The 24,209-nt window shown below is 43.8% G+C and overlaps 1 protein-coding gene and 1 pseudogene across 8 annotated transcripts in view; one reads left to right on the forward strand and one right to left on the reverse strand.

The window, feature by feature from the left end:
* PRUNE2 (prune homolog 2 with BCH domain) overlaps positions 1-18,733 on the reverse strand; it is a 249,271-nt gene extending 230,538 nt beyond the window's left edge. For 7 of the 8 annotated variants that reach the window (XM_087858856.1, XM_087858859.1, XM_087858857.1 and 4 more), the window contains exon 1: positions 18,514-18,732. In XM_087858856.1, the coding sequence (XP_087714982.1) occupies positions 18,514-18,549 (36 nt within the window). In that variant the 5' untranslated portion in view covers positions 18,550-18,732. Of the gene's footprint in view, positions 1-18,513 lie in introns of all 8 variants that reach the window. The other variant, XM_087858860.1, reaches the window with a different exon arrangement.
* On the forward strand, positions 1,756-12,126 carry LOC123781508 (small ribosomal subunit protein eS4, X isoform-like; annotated as a pseudogene).
* Positions 18,734-24,209: the final 5,476 nt, after the last annotated feature.

Raw genomic sequence — 24,209 nt, forward strand, 5'->3', positions numbered from 1 at the left:
TAGCCAACATATAGTACATTATTAGTTTTTGGTGTAGTGTTCATTGGATGTGTATAACACCCAGTGCTCATCACATCATGTGTCCTCCTTAATGCCCATCACCCAGTTATCCCATCCCCCCACCCACCTCCCTTTCCACAACCCTCAGTTTGTTTCCTGGAGTCAAGAGTCTCTCATGGTTTGTCTCCCCCTCTGATTTCTTCCCATTCAGTTTTCCCTCCCTTCCCCTATGGTCCTCCGCGCTATTCCTTATATTCCACATATGTGTGAAACAATATAATTGTCTTTCTCTGCTTGATTTATTTCACTTAGCATAATCCCCTCCAGTTTCATCTATGTTGATGTAAATGGTGGGTATTCATCCTTTCTGATGGCTGACTAATATTCCATTGTATATATGAACCACATCTTCTTTATCCATTCATCTGTTGAAGGACATCTCAGCTCCTTCCACAACTTGGCTATTGTGGACATTGCTGTTATGAACATTGGGGTGCAGGTGCCCCTTCTTTTCACACATCTGTATCTTTGGGGTAAATACCCAGTCGTGCAATTGCTAGGTCACAGGGTAGCTCTATTTTTAACTTCTTGAGGAACCTCCATACTGTTTTTCCAGAGTGGCTGTACCAGCTTGCATTCCCACCAACAGTGTAAGAGGGTTCCCCTTTCTCCACATCCTCACCAACATTTGTTGTTCCCTTGTTAATTTTAGCCATTCTAATTGGTGTAAGGTGATATCTCATTGTGGTTTTCATTTGTATTTCTCTGATGATAAGTGATGTAGAACATTTTTCCATGTGTCTGTTGGCCATTTGTATGTCTTCTTTGGAGAAGTGTCTGTTCCTGTCTTCTGCCCATTTCTTGTCTGGATTATTTGTTTTTTGGGTGTTGAGTTTGATAATTTCTTTATAGATCTTGAATACCAGCCCTTTATCTGTTATGTCATTTGCAAATATCTTCTCCTATTCTGTAGGTTGCCTTTCAGTTTTGGTGACTCTTTCCCTTGCCATGCAGAAGCTTTTTATCTTGATGAAGCCCCAATAGTTCATTTTTACTTTTGTTTCCCTTGACCTTAGAGCCACGTCTTGCAAGAAGTTGCTGCAGCTGAGGTCAAAGAGGTTACTGCCTGTGTTCTCTTCTAGGATTTTAATGGATTCCTGTCTCTCACTTAGGTCTTTCATCCATTTTGAGTTTATCTTTGTGGATGGTGTAAGAGAATGGTCCAGTCTCATTCTTCTGCATGGGGCTGTCCAATTTTCCCAGCACCGTTTATTGAAGAGACTGTCTTTATTCCACTGAATATTCTTTCCGGCTTTGTCTAAGATTAGTTGACCATAGAGTTGAGGGTCCATTTCTGGATCTCTCTTCTGCTCCACTGATCTATGTGTTTGTTCTTGTGCCAGGCTTCACCTCAGATTTTTAACATTTTAGGAGTCAGCACACCAGCTCAGCATACATCTCCATCACATTGTGATGGGACTGTGCCACTGCCCGAAGGAAAGTGCAGGGAGGTAGCACCTCCTCTGTGGGAAACACCCCATTACAGTTGGGGGCAGCTCTCTCTAGATTCCATTGCAACAGAGAGGGGCGACGAACAAGGCCCTCTTCCCCCAGCCTTGCACTCTGGACCCTCACTACTCAAACTGTGGTCTGGAGGCCAGTAGCATCCGCATCACCTAAGAACATGTTATAAGGGCAGGCTCCCAGGTCCCCCCACCCCACATGGCACTGAATCAGAATGTGCATCTTAAAACGATGCCTGGATCCTGTGCACGTGAAAGTTTAAGAACTGCGGCTATAATGCCCACTCCTCCTTAAAGTCCGTGTATTGTGCCCCCTGAGATGTGTTGCAATGAAAATACAAGTTGAGGCTCTGAGGTAGAGAATACCAGAAATTTAGCTCTAACGTACATTAGTTATGTGACCTACAGCAAATCACTTGATGTTCTGAGCCTCAGTTTCTCCCTCTATGCATTAAGCATAATAATGCCTGTCTCAGAGAATTGCTGTGAAAGTCAAATGAAGTAAAATATGTAAACTATAGGGTAAGTATTGATAGGTGTAAATATTGATAGGTGTTTGCTCCCTTGCTTGCTGGCCAAGGGCAGGTTTTGCTGACAGTTAAGTGCCCAGGGGTAAGAAGCAGGATAAGGATATTTTGAGAAAATTGAGGCAGAGAGAAGGCCCAGTCAGGGATATTGCTCATGGCAAGACATTAGCTTAACCTCAATGTTCCTATTTGGCCCTCCATGTTCTCTGCTCTTTGTCTTTTAAAAAAGCAGATGCGTACTCAGAAAGGAGTGGGACAGCTAGGAGTTGTGGCACAAGAGGATTTACTTCCAGAACCTCCCGCCCCACAGCATGCTAATTATTTAGCAGATGTGCATGATTTAACAACTACACAGCTAAGTCTCTCAGAGTCCCTGATTTTCATTCCCATCCCAGCACTTACAAGAAAATATCATCCCAAGTATATTTCCCTCAGCATATATTAAAGCTTCCCAACACATCTATAAAGGAATTACTGTACTGTATACAAATCATCTGTAGACAATAGATTTCTCACTAAAAAAAAAAAAAAATCATGTTAGGCTTTCAGGACAGCAGGTGTCCTATAAACCTGAAATTTTTATTAATAGAGAATTTCAAGCCCAGACTAACCTTGAGGTCCATCCCCTTAAATTTCCTTCCAGTAATGTTGGGCTGTTTCACTTTTTCCCCAGTGTGAATTCATTGAGTCTGTCTTCTTTTGGAAAGGAGCTCAGAAAACACTGGCCACCCAGGACCTCTATCCACAGACAAATGTGTTCAGTGCATCTTCACCTCTGTGCGCACTGAACTTAGCAATCATGTGGCTTCCATATGCCATGGCTGGACAAAATGCTGGTCCAGAAATACACGTGTTTCTTAGAGTCTTCTTGAAAGAGAAGAATTCAGCTTATACAGCATTAGACTGCACCCTGCTAAAATTACTCCCTATCACATCAACGTGGGATGCATTTAGGTCTTTGGTCAGTTAATAAATACGATCCAAATAGGGAAATAGTGGGGATAGGGTGGGGGGATGAAGAGTGAAAGAGAGAGAGAATTTGACAGAATTACACCTTCTCCATTGCAGGGAAAGATCTGGTGTTATAGGCAATTAAACTTTCTTCCTCTCATTACCTAGAACTCTGAGCTTGAGTCAACATAAGCAGCATCCAGTCACCTGATGGCCCATTACTGTATGTGCGATGATGCCCACAGGCCCTTCAAAGACCCACCTCTCAGGTTCCTCCTTCCCATCACAGGTGACACTTGGTGTCACAGCACCTGCGGAGCTCAACATGTTTCTACCAATGACACATCCATTCATCTCACACTTGCAAGCTGTTCATCAGAACCCATCACACGAAAACTCCAAAGCTCAACAGATTTGCTCTCCTGTGTGTTTCCTGAAATACAGCTTCAGCACAAATGTTTCACCTTTGGATATTCTCCACTTGGAAAAGTGCCTGTATTTCTACTGGGCCATTTTCTTTTATGGAGATGAATGCAAACTATCAAACTCTCAATGAGAACTTTAAACTATCTTTTGAAAGTGCGAACCAATTTGTAGTTCCTACAGATAACGCTGGAAGCAAGGGCTGGGGAATCAGGAGACACAGATCCCGCACACCCAGCGTTGCCACTTGCTGGCTGTGTGCGCTTGGGCAAGGCTGGATTTCACCTGTCTGGCCTTGTTCTTCTCACCTGTGATGTAGCTAGAATAACATATGTCCTGCCCAAGGTTGACCAAGGGAGGCCACACAGGTGAAAGAAGTTATGAAGTGCAATACCGTGTCTTGAATGACCACACCAGACAGCTAGTGAACAGTGTGTTGACTGCTTCATAAAGCTCAATCCTTTGAAAATAGAGGAATTGGGGAGGGGGGAAGAGAGAGAGAGAAAGTGTCCTCTCTGGTGAGATTCTACCTTATGGTTTCAAATAAGAGCTGTAACTGGTGCAGTATAATTTGTGTTATGATCATCTTAATTTAGCAGCAAGGCAGCTGCAGATTATTTGCTCAGATCCATTTTTTTTTGAGAGAGTGAGATTGCACGTGCACTAGTGGGGGGAGGGGCCGAGGGAGAAGGAGAAGCAGACTCCCCGCTGAGCGCAGAGCCCACTCCGGACTACATCCGTATTTTTTAAATTAGCATGGTACTCTTCCTGCTATGCTGCAGCCTCTCAAATTTGTCAGGAGCACAGACCTACCTGTCAAGAGACCTGAAATCTATGTTTGACTCTGTTACAATGTCCTAAAGAACAAGTTAACCTTTCTGAACCTTCCCCAGGTCTTGAAATGTGGTGGATTTCATCCAGAAATCAATCTGGAAAGATTTATCATGAAACTTAAGACTATATCTTTAAAAAAAAGAATAACTCTTTTTTTCCAATGACATTTTTAAAAAACAGTTTTAAAGACATTATCCTACAGAAGATAAAAAGATTTTAGCTCCAGAGATATTTGTTACAGTGTAATTAACAATAGCAAAAAAATAGGAGCGGTGATCAAAATGTTTAACTATCATATATCTTCTTTATTACACTGTATGCTATGATTTAAGATGTTGATTTGGAATATAATTCAACAACATAGGGAAATAGTTAATGAATAATGTTAAGTGAAATAAAAATCAGGGCACACTGAAATGTATGGATATCCTATTTTGATCCTATGCACAGAAAAGAAAGACTAAGGAAACTGCTTGCCAAACTGTTGCCAACAGTCACACTGGAATGAAAGAGGGTAATTTTGGGGGTACTTGGGCAGCTCAGACAGTTGAGAGTCTGACTCTTGATTTTGGCTCAGGTCATGATCTCAGGGTTGTGAGATCGAGCCCTGTGTCGGGCTCTGTAGTGGACATGGAGCCTGCTTGAGATTCTTAAAAAAAGTAGGTAATTTTCATTTTTTGTTTTTATTTCCTTTAATGTTTATGGTTCATTTTTAAGCTTTCCTATATTTCTTAAATTTGCTTTAACATTTACTTATTATTTTATAAATGAATGAAACCTGACACATAATACCAGGAGGTTGAAATAGACAAAGTCTAAAGTCATCTGCTTCAATGTTAAAGATCTTTGCTTCCACAGTAGCTTCACATATAAAGGTCTGTGATCAAAATAACTGACAGTTTCCAGGCAAGAAATCGCTAACAAAAGACTGTGCTAAACACACGGAATCCTGATGCCCGTTTCTACACCACTGCCTGAAGTGATGGGTCAGGTTATGTCCAGTGTGACATAGCGATCAGACTGGCTGAGTATAAATCGTGCTGAAAGCAAAAGTCCAGCGAAGGGGCCAGTAGTAGTAAGCATGGCTCAGTGTTTATGAGATTTATCAAAGCTATGTAAATGTTGGCATCTGAAAACCGACCAGTGTGAACTGGTTTTTACAGCGATGTCATGCTTGGTCAGAAGGCTATTTTGGCATGAAATAATTCCATAGGTGGGAATTTGCTTGTCCCCCCATAAGGCTCAGAGTGACCTACTACATTGGAAGGCTAATGAATTTTTCAAAGTGTTTTAAAAGCCAGTTCTGGGATGGCATTTTGATCTGCCTCCACCACAGTGAGTTTATGTCTGGACTTTGTTAGTGTGGAGCCAAGAGAGCTAGGGCTTCAGGCCACAGTCCAGGGATATCAGCCAAGTGGCAAGCACAAGATCAGTTACAGACTAATGAAGTTGCTTTGTTCCGTGCATGCTTTATTATGTTAGGGTCTTACAAAGCAAATTCACAATTAAATAATAGAAGAAATATTCAGTTAGAGAATGCAATTCTCCCTCCCGTTTATCTTTTCCTTTGACCTGTATGCATTTTCTAAGACCATGCTTTCATTTGCCTACAGTCTAAAAAGAAAGAAAACCAGGGTGCCTGGGTGGCTCAGTTGGTTAAGTGTCTGCCTTCGGCTCAGGTCATGATCCCAGGGTCCTGGGATCGAGTCCCACGTCAGGCTTCCTGCTTGTGCTCTCTCTCTCTGTGTCAAATAAATAAATAAAAAAAGAAAAGAAAGAAAACCAAAGTTCCCCCAATGAGCTTGGTAAATACTCAAAAGATAAAACAAAATCTGAATCAAAGTTTAAGCTTGCATTAATCCACAAAAATCAGTTGAACTACTGTTCATCTTTCCCTGAAAGAATCCAGCTGTCCACAAAGGCAGTGGCTCTGCGAGGCCATTTTTATGGTAGCTGCCAAAGGGTGAGAGAATCCTACCTGATATTTCGGTCAGGAGATGCCCCACACAAACCAAGTGAGACTGTTAAGGGCCAGGGGGAAGATGAAAGTATTAAAGTTGCAGAGATGTAATAATGTACAACACAATGCAACAGCTAACATTGCCATACCGTATGTCAAAAAGTCATTGTGAGAGTAAATCCTAAGAGTTCTCATCACAAGGAGAAATTTTCCTCTTTCATTCTTTCTTTTCTTTTTATTGTATCTATTAAAAAATGAATGTCAGCTGAACCTATCGCGGTCATCGTCTTACAACATAGTAAATCACACCATCATTCTGTACACCTTACACATATATAGTGATATATGTCAATTATTTCTCATCAGAAATGGGGAAAAAAGCAGCAAAGAGTTTGGGGGCAAAGAACGACTTGCCCCCTTGCCTCCCTAGAGAAGGGCCCAGGGACATTGCCTTCCCGGGGAGCAGACAGACATGTGTCCTCTCAGACATACCCGTGGCAGGGGAGCCGCTGATTTGTGCACCTGCTGTGACACTTCTGTCTTCCCAGAGCCAGGTGCTGATCTGGCCAGCACCACCGGCCACTTGCTGGGGGAAACGTGTATGGAGAGTGCAAAGACGAGCAAAGACACTTCTACATTCAGGATGAACTTCAGCCTTCATGTTTCTTTTCCATTTTGGGGAGCAAGATGCAAGCATGCACATTTCACTTTTGCACCCTTCGTTTAGTTGATAATTTTCACAACAAAACAACTGGATCTTATTGAATTCATGGGCTGCTGCTTCTTCTTTTTTCTTTTCAAGCCTCTTATTCTAAAGTTCTGGGTTTTGTTTTTTGTGGGGGTTTTTTTCCTTTTTTTTTTTTTTTTTGCTTTGTTTTTTGGTTTTGTGGTTTCTGTTGTTGTTTGAGTAAGGGAAAGAAATGGTTTCTGTTTTCCCACAAAAACCTTTCAAATAATCAAAGTCTATCAGTAGCCCGCCCCACCCCCTCGGGCTGTTCTTAGGGAAATTTTTTACAGGCTCATGGGCCCTGCTGCAACTTTTTTTGTGGAGTCCAGAACCAGATTTAGTTCTCGACTCAGGTTGGGAGCGGGAGGCGGGCTTTCTCGCATCTTCTACATGCCACAGGCCTATTTCTGCCTCCTCACATCAGGCTCACATTTTTAGCACCATCGCCCTCCCTCCTGACTCATGATCACTTGTTATAAAAACCATGACATTTCACATATCTGGCTTCCCGTAAGAACAAAATCTCCTGTGCGAGCTACTTTTCCAGACAGCCAAAGTTCACCCTCCAGATGACAATTCCTTTCTATTGTAATTATCCGAATTAGAAATTTTTCTGAACCTGCTTGCACACCCCACCTTTCTCCTTAAACAGGACACTGAGCTTAACTAATCTTTCCTCCTTGATGATACAGGGTTGTTACCGTGAACATCAGCAACATACTTGACATCATGTTACCGCCCCAGACACCGCGCGGACACTTAGTACTATTTACTCTACCCCGGATGGAAGGGCACTTATGGAGGGCCTGGGTCGGCTTCTTATAGGTTCTGTTCGATTCTGGTTTTGTTGGTAAGTTATCAGCAACTACAGTCTTGGGCAACTACAGTCTTGGGCAACCTCTTCTTCCATCACTGCGCTCTGAGAAAATCAAGCTTGTGAATATTTTGTCAAAGCCCGAACTAAGTGATGATGGTGATGATGGTGATGGTGATGATGGTGATGGTGATGATGGTGATGGTGATGACGGTGATGGTGATGACGGTGATGGTGACAGCTAACATTCGTGAGTCTTTCCTGTGTCCCAGCATTGCTCTTGAGTGTTTTACAGATGTTAACTCACAACTAGGCTCAGGGATAGAGTTTGGGGGATTTTCCTATGAGGAAAGAACTAACTTTAAAGATACGTTTTCTTTTTTAAAAAATTTCTTTGACTATAGTTGACACGCAATGTTACATGAGTTGCAGGTGTGCAACACCGTGATTCAACAGCTCTATACCCTGTGCTCAGCGCAAGCTACCGTCTGTCACCATACAACGCTATTACAACATCACTGACCATATACCCTGTGCTGTGTCTTTTATTCCCATGACTTATTCATCCCATAGCTGGAAGCCTATGCCTCCCACTCCCCTTCCCCCATTTTATGCATCCCTCCATCCCCCTTCCCTCCGGCAGCCATCAATTTGTTCTCTGTATTTATAGGTCTGATTCTGCTTTTGGTTTGTTTATTCACTCGTTTTGGTTTTTGATTCCCACGCATGAGTGAAATCATACAGTATTTGTCTTTCTTAGCCTGACCTCCTCCACTTAGCCTAACACCCCCTAGGTCCATCCATGTTGCTGCAAATAGCACAATCTCATCTTTTTGATGGCTGGGTAACACTCCTCTGTCTCTGTGTGTGTGTGTGTGTGTGTGTGTGTGTGTGTGTGTGTGTGCACGCACACACACACACATCTTCTTTATGTATTCATAAAGATATGTTTTCAATAATCAATTTTGGCTCCCTAAAGGAAAGCTGCTCTTGCAGATTTTCTACCTTTCAGGAGACTTGGGTTGGCTGATGTCGCCAGATGAGTGAACTCCAGAAGCTGGAAATGCTGGGCCTGCATTTCCTCTTCTCCCTCTTCCCCCCTCCTTCAAAACTCTTTTCTTCTTCTCTTTTCTCCCAGTTCCTTCCAATTCCAGCTCCGCTTTCCTTCTTTTCTTTCTTCCCCTTTCCTTTACTCCTATATGTGTCTGGAGTATAACCAGCAGTTTTCAGGGGCGCCACTAAGCTGGCAGACTCAAGAGCACACAGCAGGCTTGGCACAACTGGGAGCTGTGGCCCGACTCCAGCTCTTCTCCCCACAAGCTGCATCAATGCGGTGAGTCACCCTACTGTACGATCAACCAATCAATCAAATCAATCAGTCAAAGTAATTCTTAAGGCCTCCAGCAACAGACTAACAGCCATGAGGAAATCTGCAAAACCAAAAGCTGTACCAACGATTTTGATGGTAAGTAAGGGACAACTTCAAACTTTTTTGAAATGCATTCTCTTTATTAAAAATTCACTGAACTCCCACAATATTTCTGACACTGTAAAATCTAGTCACACACTGATTTTCCAAATAGCTTATTGATCTCTTATATTCCTTTTGCATGGGTATACAGTGAGAAATGTCTCCCAACTTGTCAACCAAATCAGAGATAGCTGAGCTACATATTTTTCTCATTGCTGGTTCTCAGTAATATTTGTTGATGACTCAGTTGTCCGAGGGTTTTTAATATAAAACGGTCACCACAAAGAAATAAACCTCTCTTGGATCAAAGTGAACTTACCATCCAACCCTCCTATAAACCTGTCAAGTTGTTCACTTTTAATTTAAAGGGAATTAAGTGTTCCAGGAGATCAGGTGGGCAGAGCCTCTGAGGCTATAAGAAGAGATTCCTGGATTTGGAGTCAGCTGGTGTGGGAGGCAACTCCAGCTCTACTTTTCATTGGCAGTGGAATGTGGGCCAACTTCCTGACTCCCTAACACTCAGTTTCCTCAACTGCAAAAGGAGAATAATACCTACCTCACAAGACCATTATGGACATTCAGTGAAAAAAAAAAAAACAACAAATCTCTTGGAGGGAAGACAGATATTCACCAAATTTTAGGCGAACTAAAAAGAACTAAGAATTAAGAATTGTCCCTGTCTCTATGAAACGTCAGCAGGGCTTCCTGGCTCTCTTGTCCACCAGTGATCTCTTTCATGTTTTTATTACTTTATTACTCAGCTCTATGTCTCATCTTAGGACATTCACACCTGCAACAGCCCTAAGAGGGGAGTGCTAATATTGTTCTCATTTTATAGATGAGAAAACCAAGACTCAGCAAGGCTAAGTAACCAAGCTTGCCTGAGGAAGAAGTCAAAATGGCAAAGTCAGGCTTTGAAACCAGGTACCTGGCTCCAGAGCCCACACCATCAGCCACTATGCCAAACTGCATTTAGGGGAAAGAAATGATGAGGAAGACAAAAGGATCTCCAAGCTTCTTTCAAATCCAAAAATGCTCTATGAAATTCTTCCCGAATCTTCCTACTTAGGCCTGGCAGCTTCTGCTATGGGTTACATCCTGGGCTCCAGGTTATGGGCTCAGGTACATGAATGTGTGATTACTGCTGCTCCAAAGGGAAGGCACCAGTCCTTAAGGATGAAAACAAAGATACATTTTTGATTGTGTTGACTGACATCTAATTTAAACTACTTGTTTAGAAGCACCCACGTGATATTTGCAATCACAAAAAAAGCTAATTCCCAAATGTGAGTAGATAAATCCTGAATCACACCAGACCTGTTGCCAAAACATGTTCATGACCATATACATTGTTGTAAAATGTATTTATTTATTCTTGCCAGTGTCCAAAACTTGTAATAAAAAACACATACAAAGAAGCCAAAAGACACATTAAAACAAGTATAACAAGATAGAAACTGAGCAATAAAAAGAAGAAAAACTTACTACAGAAATACAAGGCTAAGGAGTAAGCATCAACATAGCGTTGAGCTTCCTGGCAGCCAAAGCAAGAATAGAAAATGCATGAAGCCAAAGATACGCAATTTTTCTGGACACCATCATTTCAAAAAGACTCTTGCATCATAGCCTAAGAAGAGTACCTGGGAAAGTCTGGTCACATCCCTGAGAGTTCAATGAAGTGGAGAACCGTGGTCAGGCTCTCCCACAAACAGCACACTGGTCGGACAAGGGGTCTGCTTCAGGACAACGCATGGGTTTATCCCATGCACGAGGTCTGCAGTGTCAGGGCTGGACAGAAATACTAATGAGACTAGTCTGGAATGCCTGCACCTTTCCTCTCAAGGACTCTGGAAAGTTTCCCTGCCAATCTCTCTGATATTAGTACTGCTCCAGACAAAGCAGAAGAGGCTGGGCAGACTTGGTGTGGTAGTTGGGATTGGGGAAGTGTAATTTTTAGTCCTTGAACCACACAGCAGAGGGACTAAGGCACTAATAAGCTCCATTTGCTGATCTACCCAATGTGCTTTTGCAGAGGCTTTTAACGGCCCATTCCCTTCCTTGCCTCTCTCCATTCCATTCACGCTTGAATTCAACCAATATTTGCAGATTCCCAACAGTCATGCATAGAAACTAGCCTCATTAGTTTGCAGTAACATTTTGTAGGAAGTACACACTTTGTGCAAAGTGCTGGATGGCACTCCTTGACCTTAATGCTTCTCACCTGCTTCTAGTAAACCAACATGGGTTTGTGCATACCATCACCACTCCGTCTTCAGATTCAGATCACTAGGAGTCTGCACCTATCTATCACATATTCATTTTTATTGAGTCACTACAATAGGTTATGATTTTGTGTCTAGCACAGGCATGGCTCATGGTCCCAAGAGGCATCTAAAGGCTGTTACTGCTCCAAAGCATTGGATGCTGGAACAACTGACCAGTGGGTTTGGTCCTCGTCCACCTCCTGGTCCCCACAAGCTGAGACAATGTCCTCCCTTGTCTCTTTCTAAGGAACAGACTTAAGGACTCCCTGACAGGAAGTGAAGGAAAGAAGATTTGCACACAGCAGTTCATTAAGATTAAATGCACGGGCCGAACTGATAGCCCACTCCGCTGTTTCAGGGAGGATCAGCCTGACAAGACCGAAGAGAATTTCTATCTGATCTGTGACACCAAGTGTTGCTTTGCTGTTCTTCCTTTTGCACCAGAGGAGGCCAAGTACCAGTTGTGCAAAGTGAGAATGATCTTGGTGTGCATGAAAGGAATCCCTCATCTGGTGACCCATGATGCCTGTACCATCTGCTGTCCTGATTCCCTCATCAAAGTGAAGGATGCCACTCAGATTAATTTGGACATGGGCACACCAAACAGAGCAGCCAAACAGAGCAATGGGTGAAAGAATCTCTAGGTGGCATAACTGGAAGGCTCTTTGTACTTAATTAATGGTAACATGGCATGCCTCATTGCCAAAACAAACAAACAACTTACTAAACATCAGGCATTGCACCAGGGCCTGATATACAATGGCGAACAAAATTATACAGAGAGAGACCTGTTTTTTCATCTGATTAAGCAAACAAACATGCCCAATAGAGATATAATGACAAGCTGCGGTAAGTGATCTAAAATCATTACCCAAAAATCCAACTTTTAGAGTGAAGGCAGTGGAGTGGAAAGAGGTCCTTTAGGGAGACTTCCCTTCTTCAGCTCATCTGAAGAAAGGGTAGGAGTTATTTATGCCAGGTAGGAGGAGAAGCCCAAAGGAGCTGAGCAGCACGCTGGGTCAGATCCCAAGGTCATGCTACAAGTGCTCTCTGTTTTCTTAAGAGCAATAGAAGGGTCCTGAGGCTTACTGAGATGCAAAAGGTGCTTTCACAATGATCTCCCTGCAGCAATGGGAGAGCGGTTTACCGGAGACTGGCGAGCCCACTGTTGCAGCCATCTGGATGACTTAGTGATGCCTGGGATAAGGTGGCTGGGGATAGGGTGGAGGAGAAGTCAGTTTCCGGCTGGAGAAACTGCATGGATAATAATGCCATTCAGTGAGATAAGGAACTGCAGAAAACGACCAGCTGGGGCAAATGGAAGAAAGCAGCCACTGTTCCAGGTTCTCTGCTGAGGACCGTGGATATAGCACTTTGACTTTACAACAAATCTGCAAAGTGGGTATCATTATCCCATTTGTCAGATTAAAAACCCAAGACCGGGGATGCCTGGGTGGCTCAGTCAGTTAAGCCTCTGCATTCGGCTCAGGTCATGGTCCCAAGGTCTTGGGATCAAGTCCTACGTTGGGCTCCTTGCGCAGTGGGGAGCCTGCTTCTCCCTCTGCCTGCCACTCCCCCTGCTTGTGCGCACTCTCCCTTTCTGACAAATAAATTTTAAAAATCTAAAAAAAAACAAAAATAAAAACAAACAGACAAAAAAACTCAAGACCGTGTTATCAGCTTAGTGGGTCAGAATTTTCAGAGCAACCTAGTACCCAGTTTGCCTCCCAAGGTCCCTTAAGAAGAAAGATTACCTTCCCCTGGAAACCAAAGCCAAAAGCCACAGGGTTCAGATACAAATGGATTTGGCACATTGCCAGAGACTCTGAGTTGGCTACTCTGGAACCTGCGGCAGGGAAGTCTGTGCATGATTGTGCAGGGTGAGAGGGTATCAGTCATATCAAACTCCATGTGAATGCTGCCCCCTGAATATATCAGTCCTGCCCCTCCCCAGTTTCTCTTCAAAGATGACTCCAAACTCTATGATTCTCCCCTCAATCCCAGGGTCCAAACAGAATCAGTGGCCAAGGCAACACCATGCATTTCACCTCTCTGGTCCCCAGATGTTCTTTCCATTTTTGCAGCCTTCATCCAGACCCAGGTAGTTCTCCCTCACCCTTTTCTCTGCTCAGCTAGCACTCCAGGGAGGAGTGGATATACAGGAAGAGCGAAATCTCCATCACCAACCCACCACTGCGTGTAAGAGCTCTCCAGAATGGCACACCAAACCCCAAACAATGTTAATATCTGCCCAAATAAATGCTACAAATAGAAATAAACAGGTTATACCAAAGCTGTCACCTTTTTACTCAGTTAACATCAAATATTCCCAAGTCACTAATTAAATGGTGTCCTTGCTCACCTAATCACGTCCTCCAAGACCCAAGGTGCTGTCTGAATGGCAGTGACCGATTCTTTGCCTTTGAGGCAGACCAATCCACTGTGAGAGTTACCCTGAAAAAATCTGACTCTTCTCCGCAGCTCTTGGTCTGAAAGCTCCAGCAGTGAGACATGGAGCTGACCCCAGGGCTAAAGCAATCAAGGGCTCTTTTCCCCTAAGGGGTGACACCACATTCACAGAAGTGCTTTGGATTCCTGAGTCTCCTTCCTGCTTACCAAAGCTCTGGCAAAGTCTCAAGTGCACCAACCCTCACTCATGATGGGGAGGGAGCTGATCCCGTGGTCTGTGATCAGAATGAGCTCAGCTCCCCAAATGAAACTGCTTTGACAGCAGCTCTATCCCCCCTAGTCCTCACCACAGCAGCCCTTTCAAAATACCTGCAACAATTACTTTAAAGACGCTTTTTATTGACAAGTCCAACTTTTCTTCCTGTAAAGGAATCAAGAACATATTCCTCCAACTTCAAATCAAGATGATGACTCTGCAGACCGGCTGCTGTGTTTTTCTTTCTTTTTAAAAACCCCATCCCCTCTACAACTCCAATGTGACTGCTCATTTAGAATTTTGAATGTGCTTTCTTGGTCCCTATGCCACATACCGCAGAGTCTAGGTTGGCATTTAGGTCATGCGGAATTTTTCTTCTATACAAGTCCACGTCGTGACTAATACCCACTGCAGAACAGAGCTCTTCACCTGCAGCTGTCCTGCGGAAGGGACAGAGTCATTCCTCAGACTGTAGTGGCGACCCTATCCCCACCCTCACTTTGCAAACAGCATTCCTGAGACACTGATGCGCCTGGATCCTTCCAGCGGCAGCTGACATTCCTCCAACCCCCCAACACCCAAGGCTGCCTAGTGATCTACATCTTAGGGCATGTGGATGGCAGTGCCCCCAACATACACACCCATTAGCAGCTGCTTGAATTGCATCAGCTGCTGGGGTCCAGGCAGTGGAAGAGGCTCAGTAGCCAAGTGTGGAGACCTTGGTTTCTCACCAGCCAAAGCCCCAGGGCTCTGATGTTTCATTTATTTCATTTCTTCCTCCCAAAGTTCATGGGAATTTGGACCATTTACTGCCACCATGAAGTGGTCTTGGCCTGTGTACCTTTCTGAGTTGACCACTGTGAAAGGGGACGACATTTCCCAAATCACAGCACAGGGCATCCGGGAACCCTCATTCCCTCCCTTCCTCAATTTTTCTTACTAGAGAAATGCTACAACTAAGAATAACTAAGACACCACCATAGAAATGGCAAAACTAAAAATGGAAAGCGTAGCTAAAACTTCAGGACGAGCCTGGGACTATATAGGATTTGATCTCTGTCCCTATTCCAGCTCTGAATGGGCAGGTTGAAGACCAGTCAGGTGGGTACCGGCAAGAGAAAAAGAAAATGTGTTTTTATTCTCATTTCCAGCTCTAGCAGTGGGTGTCCAAACCAGAAACATAGCTGAGCGCTCACAGGAGGGGAATGCAGCCAGCATCACCCACCCTTTGATCAGCATCTCTACTGTCTCGGGGGTCTTGCTCTCATACCGCTTACTCTACTGTCATGATTGTTTAACAATCATTGTGTTAATTTCCTATTTGTCATTCCGTATTTGTCAAGAAGGTGCCATTTCGGGAGACCATGCTTGGAGTAAGTGACTACCTCCCTTGCTGACCTCCACCATCAGCTAAGGTTTTTTTTACCAAGAAGATCTAGGCACCCAAGCATGTCCTGACCAGGTGGAAGGCAGGCCCCCTAGAGAAGCATTTCAGTGCCTGGAGGGATCTCACCAAGGCCAGAGTTGGGGTCTGCTTTTGCCATTTCTGATAAATACAGCATATTCTCAGGAAGGAAGGGTATGTATCAGAAGGAGAGATTTAGAGGAAGAGGGGGTGGGATTATGTCAGTGAATCTGCCTCAGCTTAAGGATCAGAAGACTGGGATGAAAAAAATTGACAGTGTGCTCTCCCAATTTCAACAGAAATAAGCCCCAAACTACCTGACAAAAATTCAAAAACATCCCTTCCCTTTCAAAGATTTCTGATCCACACCAGGGCTTGGCCTAGAATGGGAGAGCTGCTTCTCTCCTCACAATGACAGATGAATAATAAATGCTCCTCGTCAGGAGGAAAAATGATGCACACTTTCTCCAAAGTTGTGACCATTGGAAATTTTATCTATGACTAATAGTTACTCTACTTTGCAATTTAAAATGTCTTTTGTCTATTGGAATTAGCTAGTTTCAGTGATGGTGAGGTTATGTTAGGACTTTGGAAAGGACATTGACTACTCCAACCTATTAAAAGATACACATCATGACTACAGAATATCAAAGCAAGAAGCCAAGTAGGTAAGAAAAAACCTTGCCAGCTAGACTTTTCAAAGGTATCATGCGGATAAGACTATATTAACTTCTGGCAGAAAACAGCTTAAGCATAACACCTAAATTCTGTCTAATTCTGGTCTAATCAGGCTTAAATGAAAGCCAGCATAACTTTCTTCTCCTTAAAATGTTTCCCAAAGTATTAGCCTGATTTTTTTAAGCAGTACTAATTTATTATGAATATCCTTTTCACAAATGAATGTCATAATAATGGACTTGATTTTTTTTCTCCCAAAACAAAGAGTACCTATCCTCTAAAACAAAAGGTTTTCTACTACTGTAGTTAATGTTGCAAATTAAGTAAAACTTTTATTTACCTAGAAAATATCATTTATCAGGAGAACTGTGACACCAAAAGTGACCAAAACACCTTTTCTGTAGCTGACTATGAAAGACTGTGATCTCTAACAAGAAACCTATTCCAAGAAAAAACAAATTAGCAAAATTGTCCTTCTGGCTAACACAGGAAACTAGGAACAGTATTTCAAATAACGACTTCTTTTTCCTATCTTTTTTTTTTTTTTAATGATGTAAAGCAAATTGCTCATCTAATGAAGGGACTCGGTAAATAAACTTACCCATTACTTTCAAATGATTGCTCTGAAATAGGAAATTTTTCCATTCCAGCAACTGTTCTTCAGAAATGAGGCAAATCTCTTGCTCACACCAGACCCCACAATCTAAATGTTTGTTGTTAAAATACATGTTTCAGAAGGGGAACATGGGTGCATGTATCCATGACGACCATCCATTTTCACTCACCAACAAAATAAATAAGTAAATAAGTTGGCATAATCAACTTTCCTTTTTGACCATTTCTTACTCATTGTTAGGTAAAAAGAAAAACAAAAATGAAAACAGAGAGCTTACTTACACTATCAGTAATGCATGCAATTTCTGAAATCACTATTTTCCTTCATGTACTCAAGTAAAACTATTAGGGGGTCAGCAATAAACACAGAAATGACCGCCAACTTTCTCAATTCTGAAAACCCGACAAAGGTTTGACTCTCTGGGAGGCTTAAGGTAGAAAATGAAATACGTACATTAGCATTAATCAACACTAATGGTCTTTTAAAAGATAAAGTCCTTGTAAGAATCACACTTGGGTCTACAACTCCCTTTTTTGTGCAAGCATAAATACGTTACAGTAATAACCCTGCAAATATCCTGCCTTGTGATGAAGATGTCACCGTAATACAGACTTTGTATTTTGTCTTCTATGAACGTTTAAAGGTTAAAGGCATCATAAATTATGCATTTCCTCCTATGCCAGGCCCAGGAAAGGTACTTTCACTGTTCATTAAAGATATTGCTTCTAAATGATCAGAGGCTTTTTCCTAAGTGTTGAAACAGAAACATTTCCATTATGTTTATGACTGCTATGCTGGAGAGCCAAAACAGTTTGGAATTAGGAAGCTGCTAGAATCTGTTGTTTCAGAATATGTAGCAACTGTCAACACACACAATAAAATCACAGTTCACTCTTTGGACAGTGGTACAGTTGTGCCGGGCCAACATGCTGGTCTCCTCCCAGGAGAACAATAGTCTGGCAAACCCCACATCATCAGCAACAGTTGGGGCTTTCCCCTTCTGTGTCTGCCCAAATTACAGATCTGAACAGGGACCGGGAGGCACATGATTCACACTAGAACATCCTCACTGCTGCACTGGAGCAAGGTCTTTGTGAGGGATGCTTGGGTAAACTGTGCCTTTGCCCCACACATCCTTCCTAGCCAGCATACTAACTTCCTTTCTTACCCTTTGCCACCACCTCCAGCTAAGGTATAGTTCTAAGGGATTCTTTTTCCTCCCCTTTACACTTACAGGTACTGCATCTGCAGAAGGCTGGGCTCATTTTCAAAAGAAGCACCACACCCATTAACCCTCTAGCCTTCAGAAGCAAATTGCAGTTTGGCTGGATCTACCTCTCTCCAACCTCATGCCAAAGGAACCAAAGCTGGACGCACAGGACCCAACTTCTGCCTGGTCGACCACCCCCAGCTCAGCACTTTTTCTGCCTGCGGGGGGAAGATTCTGGAGACACACTGACTGCTGTAAAGACCAGAGCTCCAGAGATTCTTTCTAGGGGATAGCCCTCACCCTGACAACTAAGTGGCAAAGTTGTTTCTTCCTTCTCTGCTGCAATGCCCTTTCCTCTTCATCAGCGCGCCAGCGCGCGCGCGCACACACACACACACACACACACTCACTCACTCACTCACACAGCCTTGCTCCCCCAACTTACCAGTTTAGATTTGGCGCGTTGCAAAAATTCTTCCATGTCTTCGTGAGAGGTTCGGACTAGGGGTACCTGGCGGGACGCAGAGGAAGATCTCTGCCCACGGAGAGAAGCTGGGGCTCAGGACACTGGCCAGCCGGAGCGCAGGGACCGCTGCTCCCTCCTGCCGCTCAGAGGCGGCTGAGGCTGTGGCTGCGCCCCCGGCTGTCGCCTCCCTGGGCTCCCCGCCCCACCCTCGCGCCCCCGCCGCCGGCTCTGGGCGTCTGACTCTGCCCTAATAAGGAAAGTGGGTGTGCCGCCTGGGAGCTCCAGGGCGCGCCCTGCGCGCGCACTGGCACGCGCCTGCGGGGCTGGGGCCCGGGGCCGGGCTTCGGGGCCCGGGCGCGAGGGCGGGGGTGTTGGGGGATGGCGAGGGGCTCCTCCGCCAATCGCAGGGCCCCGCTGCGGCCTCCTGACGTGGCGCGCCTAAAGATGCTGCAACCATGGACAGCGCCCAGAAGTGCGAGCCAAGTGTAAGGGGCTACTGCATAGGGAGGCTCTGCCGCAGGCACCGCCGCTGTCAACCAGGGGAGGTGGGAAGAGGGAGTGGGGGAAAAGAGGTCCCCGGAGAGCCCCCCTCCTCGACCAGCGCCTCCCTGGCTGGCTGCTACGTTACAGAGAGCTCCAGCGGTCACTTAATGAGCTGGCTCTGCGGGCCTGGCCAGGGGATGCACTCAGCTAGATTGGGGGTTGGAGGGTTATTGCTGAGCTAAAAGCAGTACGACCTTGATGGAAAATCATCAGCAGAACAGGCTGGGAGGTTGTGCTAGGATGCATCTTTCCTCCTTACCCTCAAAACATACACACCCAGCAGCGGGCATCTGCAATTCACCCCAGCTAGGTGCCCTTCTGTTGGCTCTGGGCTGAAGCATAGCTCCATCGTTCTGCAGTCCCCATCTGGTCCCTGACGTGCCTACTCAGGGGGAGCTGGGGCGATAGAACATTCCTACTGCATAAGGGTTTGTGTTTCTACAAGATCCTCTGATAATTTCTATGCACATTAAAGTTTAAGAGGTACTGCAATAAACACTTAAATTTATAACTATGAACCTTATTTTAAGCCATGGAGTTTCATTTTGTGTATTCTCTAACCTTAACAAATCCCAGGAACCGTGGGCTTTCTCTCACATCTGGGCTGTAATACCCTTCCTGCCCTCTCACCAGCCCTCACTGCCTGGCTAACTCATGCTTCAGCTGTCAGGTTAGAGAAGTGGTCTCAACCTTGCATGCATGTGAAAATCACATTACAACACCCAGGGTTTTAAAAATATTGATTCTCAGGCTCTATCCCAGACCAACTGGATCAGTGTCTCTGGGAGAGGGGCCACAGCAATAGTGACAGTGTGAGAGTCCTCCAAGTGATTCTAATGTCTGACCCAGGTATGATCCTCTGGTTCTCAAACTTTAGCATATATCTGAACCACTCAGAGATCTAATAACACACAGATTTTGGTGTCTCATCTCCAGGATTTCAGGCTTAATAGGTCTGGCTTAACAATCCTGAGAATTTCCATTTTTAACGGTCTCCCAGGGTTTGCTGATGCTGCTTTGAAATCATCTTCTGCAGGAAGCCCACCCCCCCCAACCCCAACCTACTCTTCCTTTCCTGTCCCCACACCGAGTCAGTTGCCCCATCCCTATTCTCCTATGCAAACTTATATTTTCTACTCTACTGTAACTTACCCCATTACTTGTCTGTGTTCTCCACCAGGCTGTGAGCTCCATTAGTACAAGGACTTTGCCTGTCACATTCACTGATGAATCCATAACACAGGTCATGTCATATATAAATCCTCAATAAATGTACTTTAATGACTAAATGTACATATGGAAGGTTTTTGGCGCTATGTGTGTGTGTGTGTGTGTGTGTGTGTGTTTATCCAATTTTTTTTTTTTTATTCAGGAGGGCCCAATGAAAAACCATGGGCAGAGTCTACAGATCTGATTAAAGGAGAGTGATAGGAATATTAAATTCCGGTTTACATTCAGGTGATGAGCTGTCTGGAAGCTGCAGATTCTATCTGTTTCTTTGCTGACTTAAGTAATTTAAAACCATCCAGGTAAAACAAGTATTTTGTCAGCCTTTAAATCAGGGAAGTTGATCACAATTCAAGTAACGCTGCTGAGAAAAATTCCCCAGAATTTCTTGCCTCTAACTCCATCGAGGAATTTAGTGACAATCACATAATAGTTTTATTCCTTTGACTTTTGATTTCAAACATTCTGGGTAGGTATTATAGACTTGAGATTTAAAAAGAAATCCTGATGGATTTAAATTCTAACATTTAAGAGTTTTTCCTCCACCAACAATGTCCCTACATAACAGCTCATCAAAATTTATCTCCTCCAGGAGGACTTTCTGAACTGACCACTTGTATTAAAGACCATGCGCTCAGTGGCTTAGAGTAACCTGAATTTATTTTACGGTTGTGTAAGTCAGAAGGCTGACGCAGGTCTCACCAGGCTAAAACAAAGGCTTTAGGTCAACCAAGCTGCATTCTGCTGCATTACTTTCTAGAGGCTCTAAGGCAGAAGCTTTTTTTTTTTTCCTTCCCCAGTTTTTAGGACCAGCCCCCATTCCTTGATTGGACGTACCTTCCTCTGTCTTCAAAGCAAACAAAGTCACATCTTTCTGACTATTCTTCCATAGCCACCTTTCCCTCTGACTCTCTTCCTCTACCTCCCTGTTTCTCTTTTTAGGGACCCTTGTGATTACATTGGACCTATTTGGATAAACAAGGATAATCTCCCTGTTTTAAGGTCAGTTGATTAGCAACTTTAATTTTCCTTGCCATGTAAGTTAACACATTCACAGGTTTTAAGGATTAGGTTGTAGGCATCTTTGGAAGGCATAATATATATACCATACAACCCACATCCCAGGTTATTTGGTGGCTATCAGCTTTCAATCCTCAGTATTTTATCATTCCACAGCAGCCAGAAATCTATGCCTTGAACTAACTAATTAGAAATTGTCAACCCTGGCTGCACAGTGGATTTACCTGGGGTCTTTGAAAAATAGTGATGTTCCAGCCCCATCTCCAAAAAACCTGAATTGAGTCATCTTGGGAGGAGTCCAGCCATCAGGATTTTTTAAAAGCTCATCAGATAATTCTCTGTATAGTCACAGTTGAGAACCACTCCTGATGCTAGGTAAATCTGCATTCCCCCATCACCCAGGTACAAAACATGGAGTCCACTTTGATTTATAACTTTCTCCTACCACTTGTGGCCAAATACTTCCCAAGTCCAATGTCCTCAACCTTTGAAAAGGTCGCCATCAAATTCCCTCCTTTTGATCCAAGTGCTATCAGCATAATTCAAGTATTTGCACCTAAATCTAAAGTCCATCCCTCTTCTCAATCACATCCTTTGCTCTTGTTAATAAAACAATCCTTTCCTTTACACCTCTTTTCATGCTCAGGTTTCTTGACTCCTGGTCTCCTCTCATTGAGACCCCTATCTGAGATCTCTCTATTTTGTAATTAATTATCTCGAGTAGATTCATAGAATGGTTGTTATGGACTAAACTGTGTCTCCTAAAATTCATATGTCAAAGCCCTAACCCCCAAGGTCATGGTATTAGGACGCAGAGCCTTTGGGAGGCAATTAGGTTTAGATGAGGTCATAAGGGTAGAGTGCTCATGATGGGATTGGTGTCCCTAGAAGAAGAGGAAGAAGGACCAGAGCTCTCATGCTTTCTCTCTCCACCACGTGAGGATATGGCAGGAAGTGGCTGTCTGCAAGCCAGGAGGAGGGTTCTCACCAGAAACCAAATCAGACAACACCTTTGTCTTGGACTTCCTGGCCTCCAGAACTGGGAAAAAATAACTGTCTGTTGTTTCACCTGTTGATTTAAAGCATTTTGTTATAGCAGCCTGAGAACACTAATAAATGATAGTACTGGAGAAAAGGAAGCCTATAGGAATCATCTAATCCCATACTCTCATTTTACTGTGCAAGTAACAAGGCCCAGAGTAGTTTGATATCCTGCTTGGGCCAACAGAGCTCCTTCGAAGCAGAGCCAGGGCTAGAACTCAGCTCTTCATCATTCATTCCTTCAGCTTTACAGATCATCAGCTACACTTAGATGAGCATTATGCCTCACCTGTGATGTAAGAGGCAAGATCCTTGCTCTCAAGGAGCTCATGGTCTAGTCACTCTCATACGAAGATAAACGCAGTGATCAAGAAATGCACCGGTATTGTACTAATGGAGAGAAAATACGGTGTCATAACTACAATCTGTATTCTCATCCTTTCTGTGGTAGATTACACAAGGCTGCAAATTCTTTGATAGGTCAGGTTTATGTTCCTGTCTTTTAATCTAGGAGAACTCTATGACTTCCTGAGCAATGACAGATAGCAGAAATGACGCCATGACAGTTTCTGGGACCAAGACTTAAAAGAGATTGGCAGTTTCCATTTCTGGACTCCTGGAATACACACTCTTGGAATCTAATCAACATGCTATGAGGAAGCTCAAGCAGCTACATGGAGAGGCCCACACGGAGAACAACTGAGTGTGCTGGCTAACAACCCAGTTGCCTGCCATGTTGGGTGAGCCATCTTGAAATAGATGATCTAGCCCCAGACAAGCCATCCTTGCTGATGTCACCTGGAATGGAGTTCAGCCCTCTCTGCTGAGTCCTGCCTAAATTCCTGACCCACAAAACTGTGGAATATAATAAAACAACTGTTATTAAATTTCTGGGTAATTTCAGGCTTAGTAACTTTAGGTAAGGTATCCTCTCTAGGCTTCAGTGTCTTCCTCTATAAAATAGGAATAATCCTCCCTCTTAGGATTGCTGTGAAATTTAAATGCAATAATCCATGCAAAGGGCCCCATTACTGGTCCACAGATGCCATTACAGTCATCATAAAGCATCTGTCAAGGAGAGGAAAAACTTAATGAAGTAGCTAGAAGTAGAGACAAGGATATCCCTGAAGAGAACCCAACAAGAGGGAAATCTCTGGGTGAATTGCTGATGGATTAGCAGTCACTAAAAATGTGAAACTGTTTTATTATAGATACATAGTATATATTACATATAATACATATAATACAAAGGTTATATTATAATTTGTGTCTATCCTACAGCAGCCAACACCCCCTAAAAGTTACACTCCTTTGGCAATCAGGGCTTCACACAACACGCCTATTTCAGAGAAAATCTCTGCAGATACTCCAGCTAGTGATGTTTCTCTGCAATAACACGCCTGCCTGCACCATTCACTATTCCTGAAATGTAAGGTTCTTATGGCAAGGTTTGTGTGTCTTATATTCCCAAACTACCAGTCCCCATCCCCATGTGGCTATCACAACACTGCTGCTCTGCATCCAACCCAAGGGGCTCCTATTGCAATCAGTGCCATGAGAGGGGAACCTGAAGTGTTCCTTATCAGAGCTAGCGCCCCTGGAGCTCACACCAGCATGATATCAGAAAAACGTGGATGTGAGACGTGGATCTGTGCTTTTGGGCAAGTTCGTTGACCTCAATGATCATCAGTCTCCTCATCTGTGAAATGGAGAAAATAATACTTGCCCTAGTTACTTAACAGGCTTCTAAAAATTCAGGGGCAGCTGGGTGGTGCGATTGGTTGAGCGTCCAACCCTTGGTTTTGGCTCAGGTTGTGATCTCGGGATCCTGGGATAGAGTGCTG

This window comes from Ursus americanus, chromosome 34, assembly GCF_024610735.1.
Source record: "Ursus americanus isolate L20-20 chromosome 34, mUrsAme1.1.p, whole genome shotgun sequence".
Classification (NCBI taxonomy): domain Eukaryota; kingdom Metazoa; phylum Chordata; class Mammalia; order Carnivora; family Ursidae; genus Ursus; species Ursus americanus.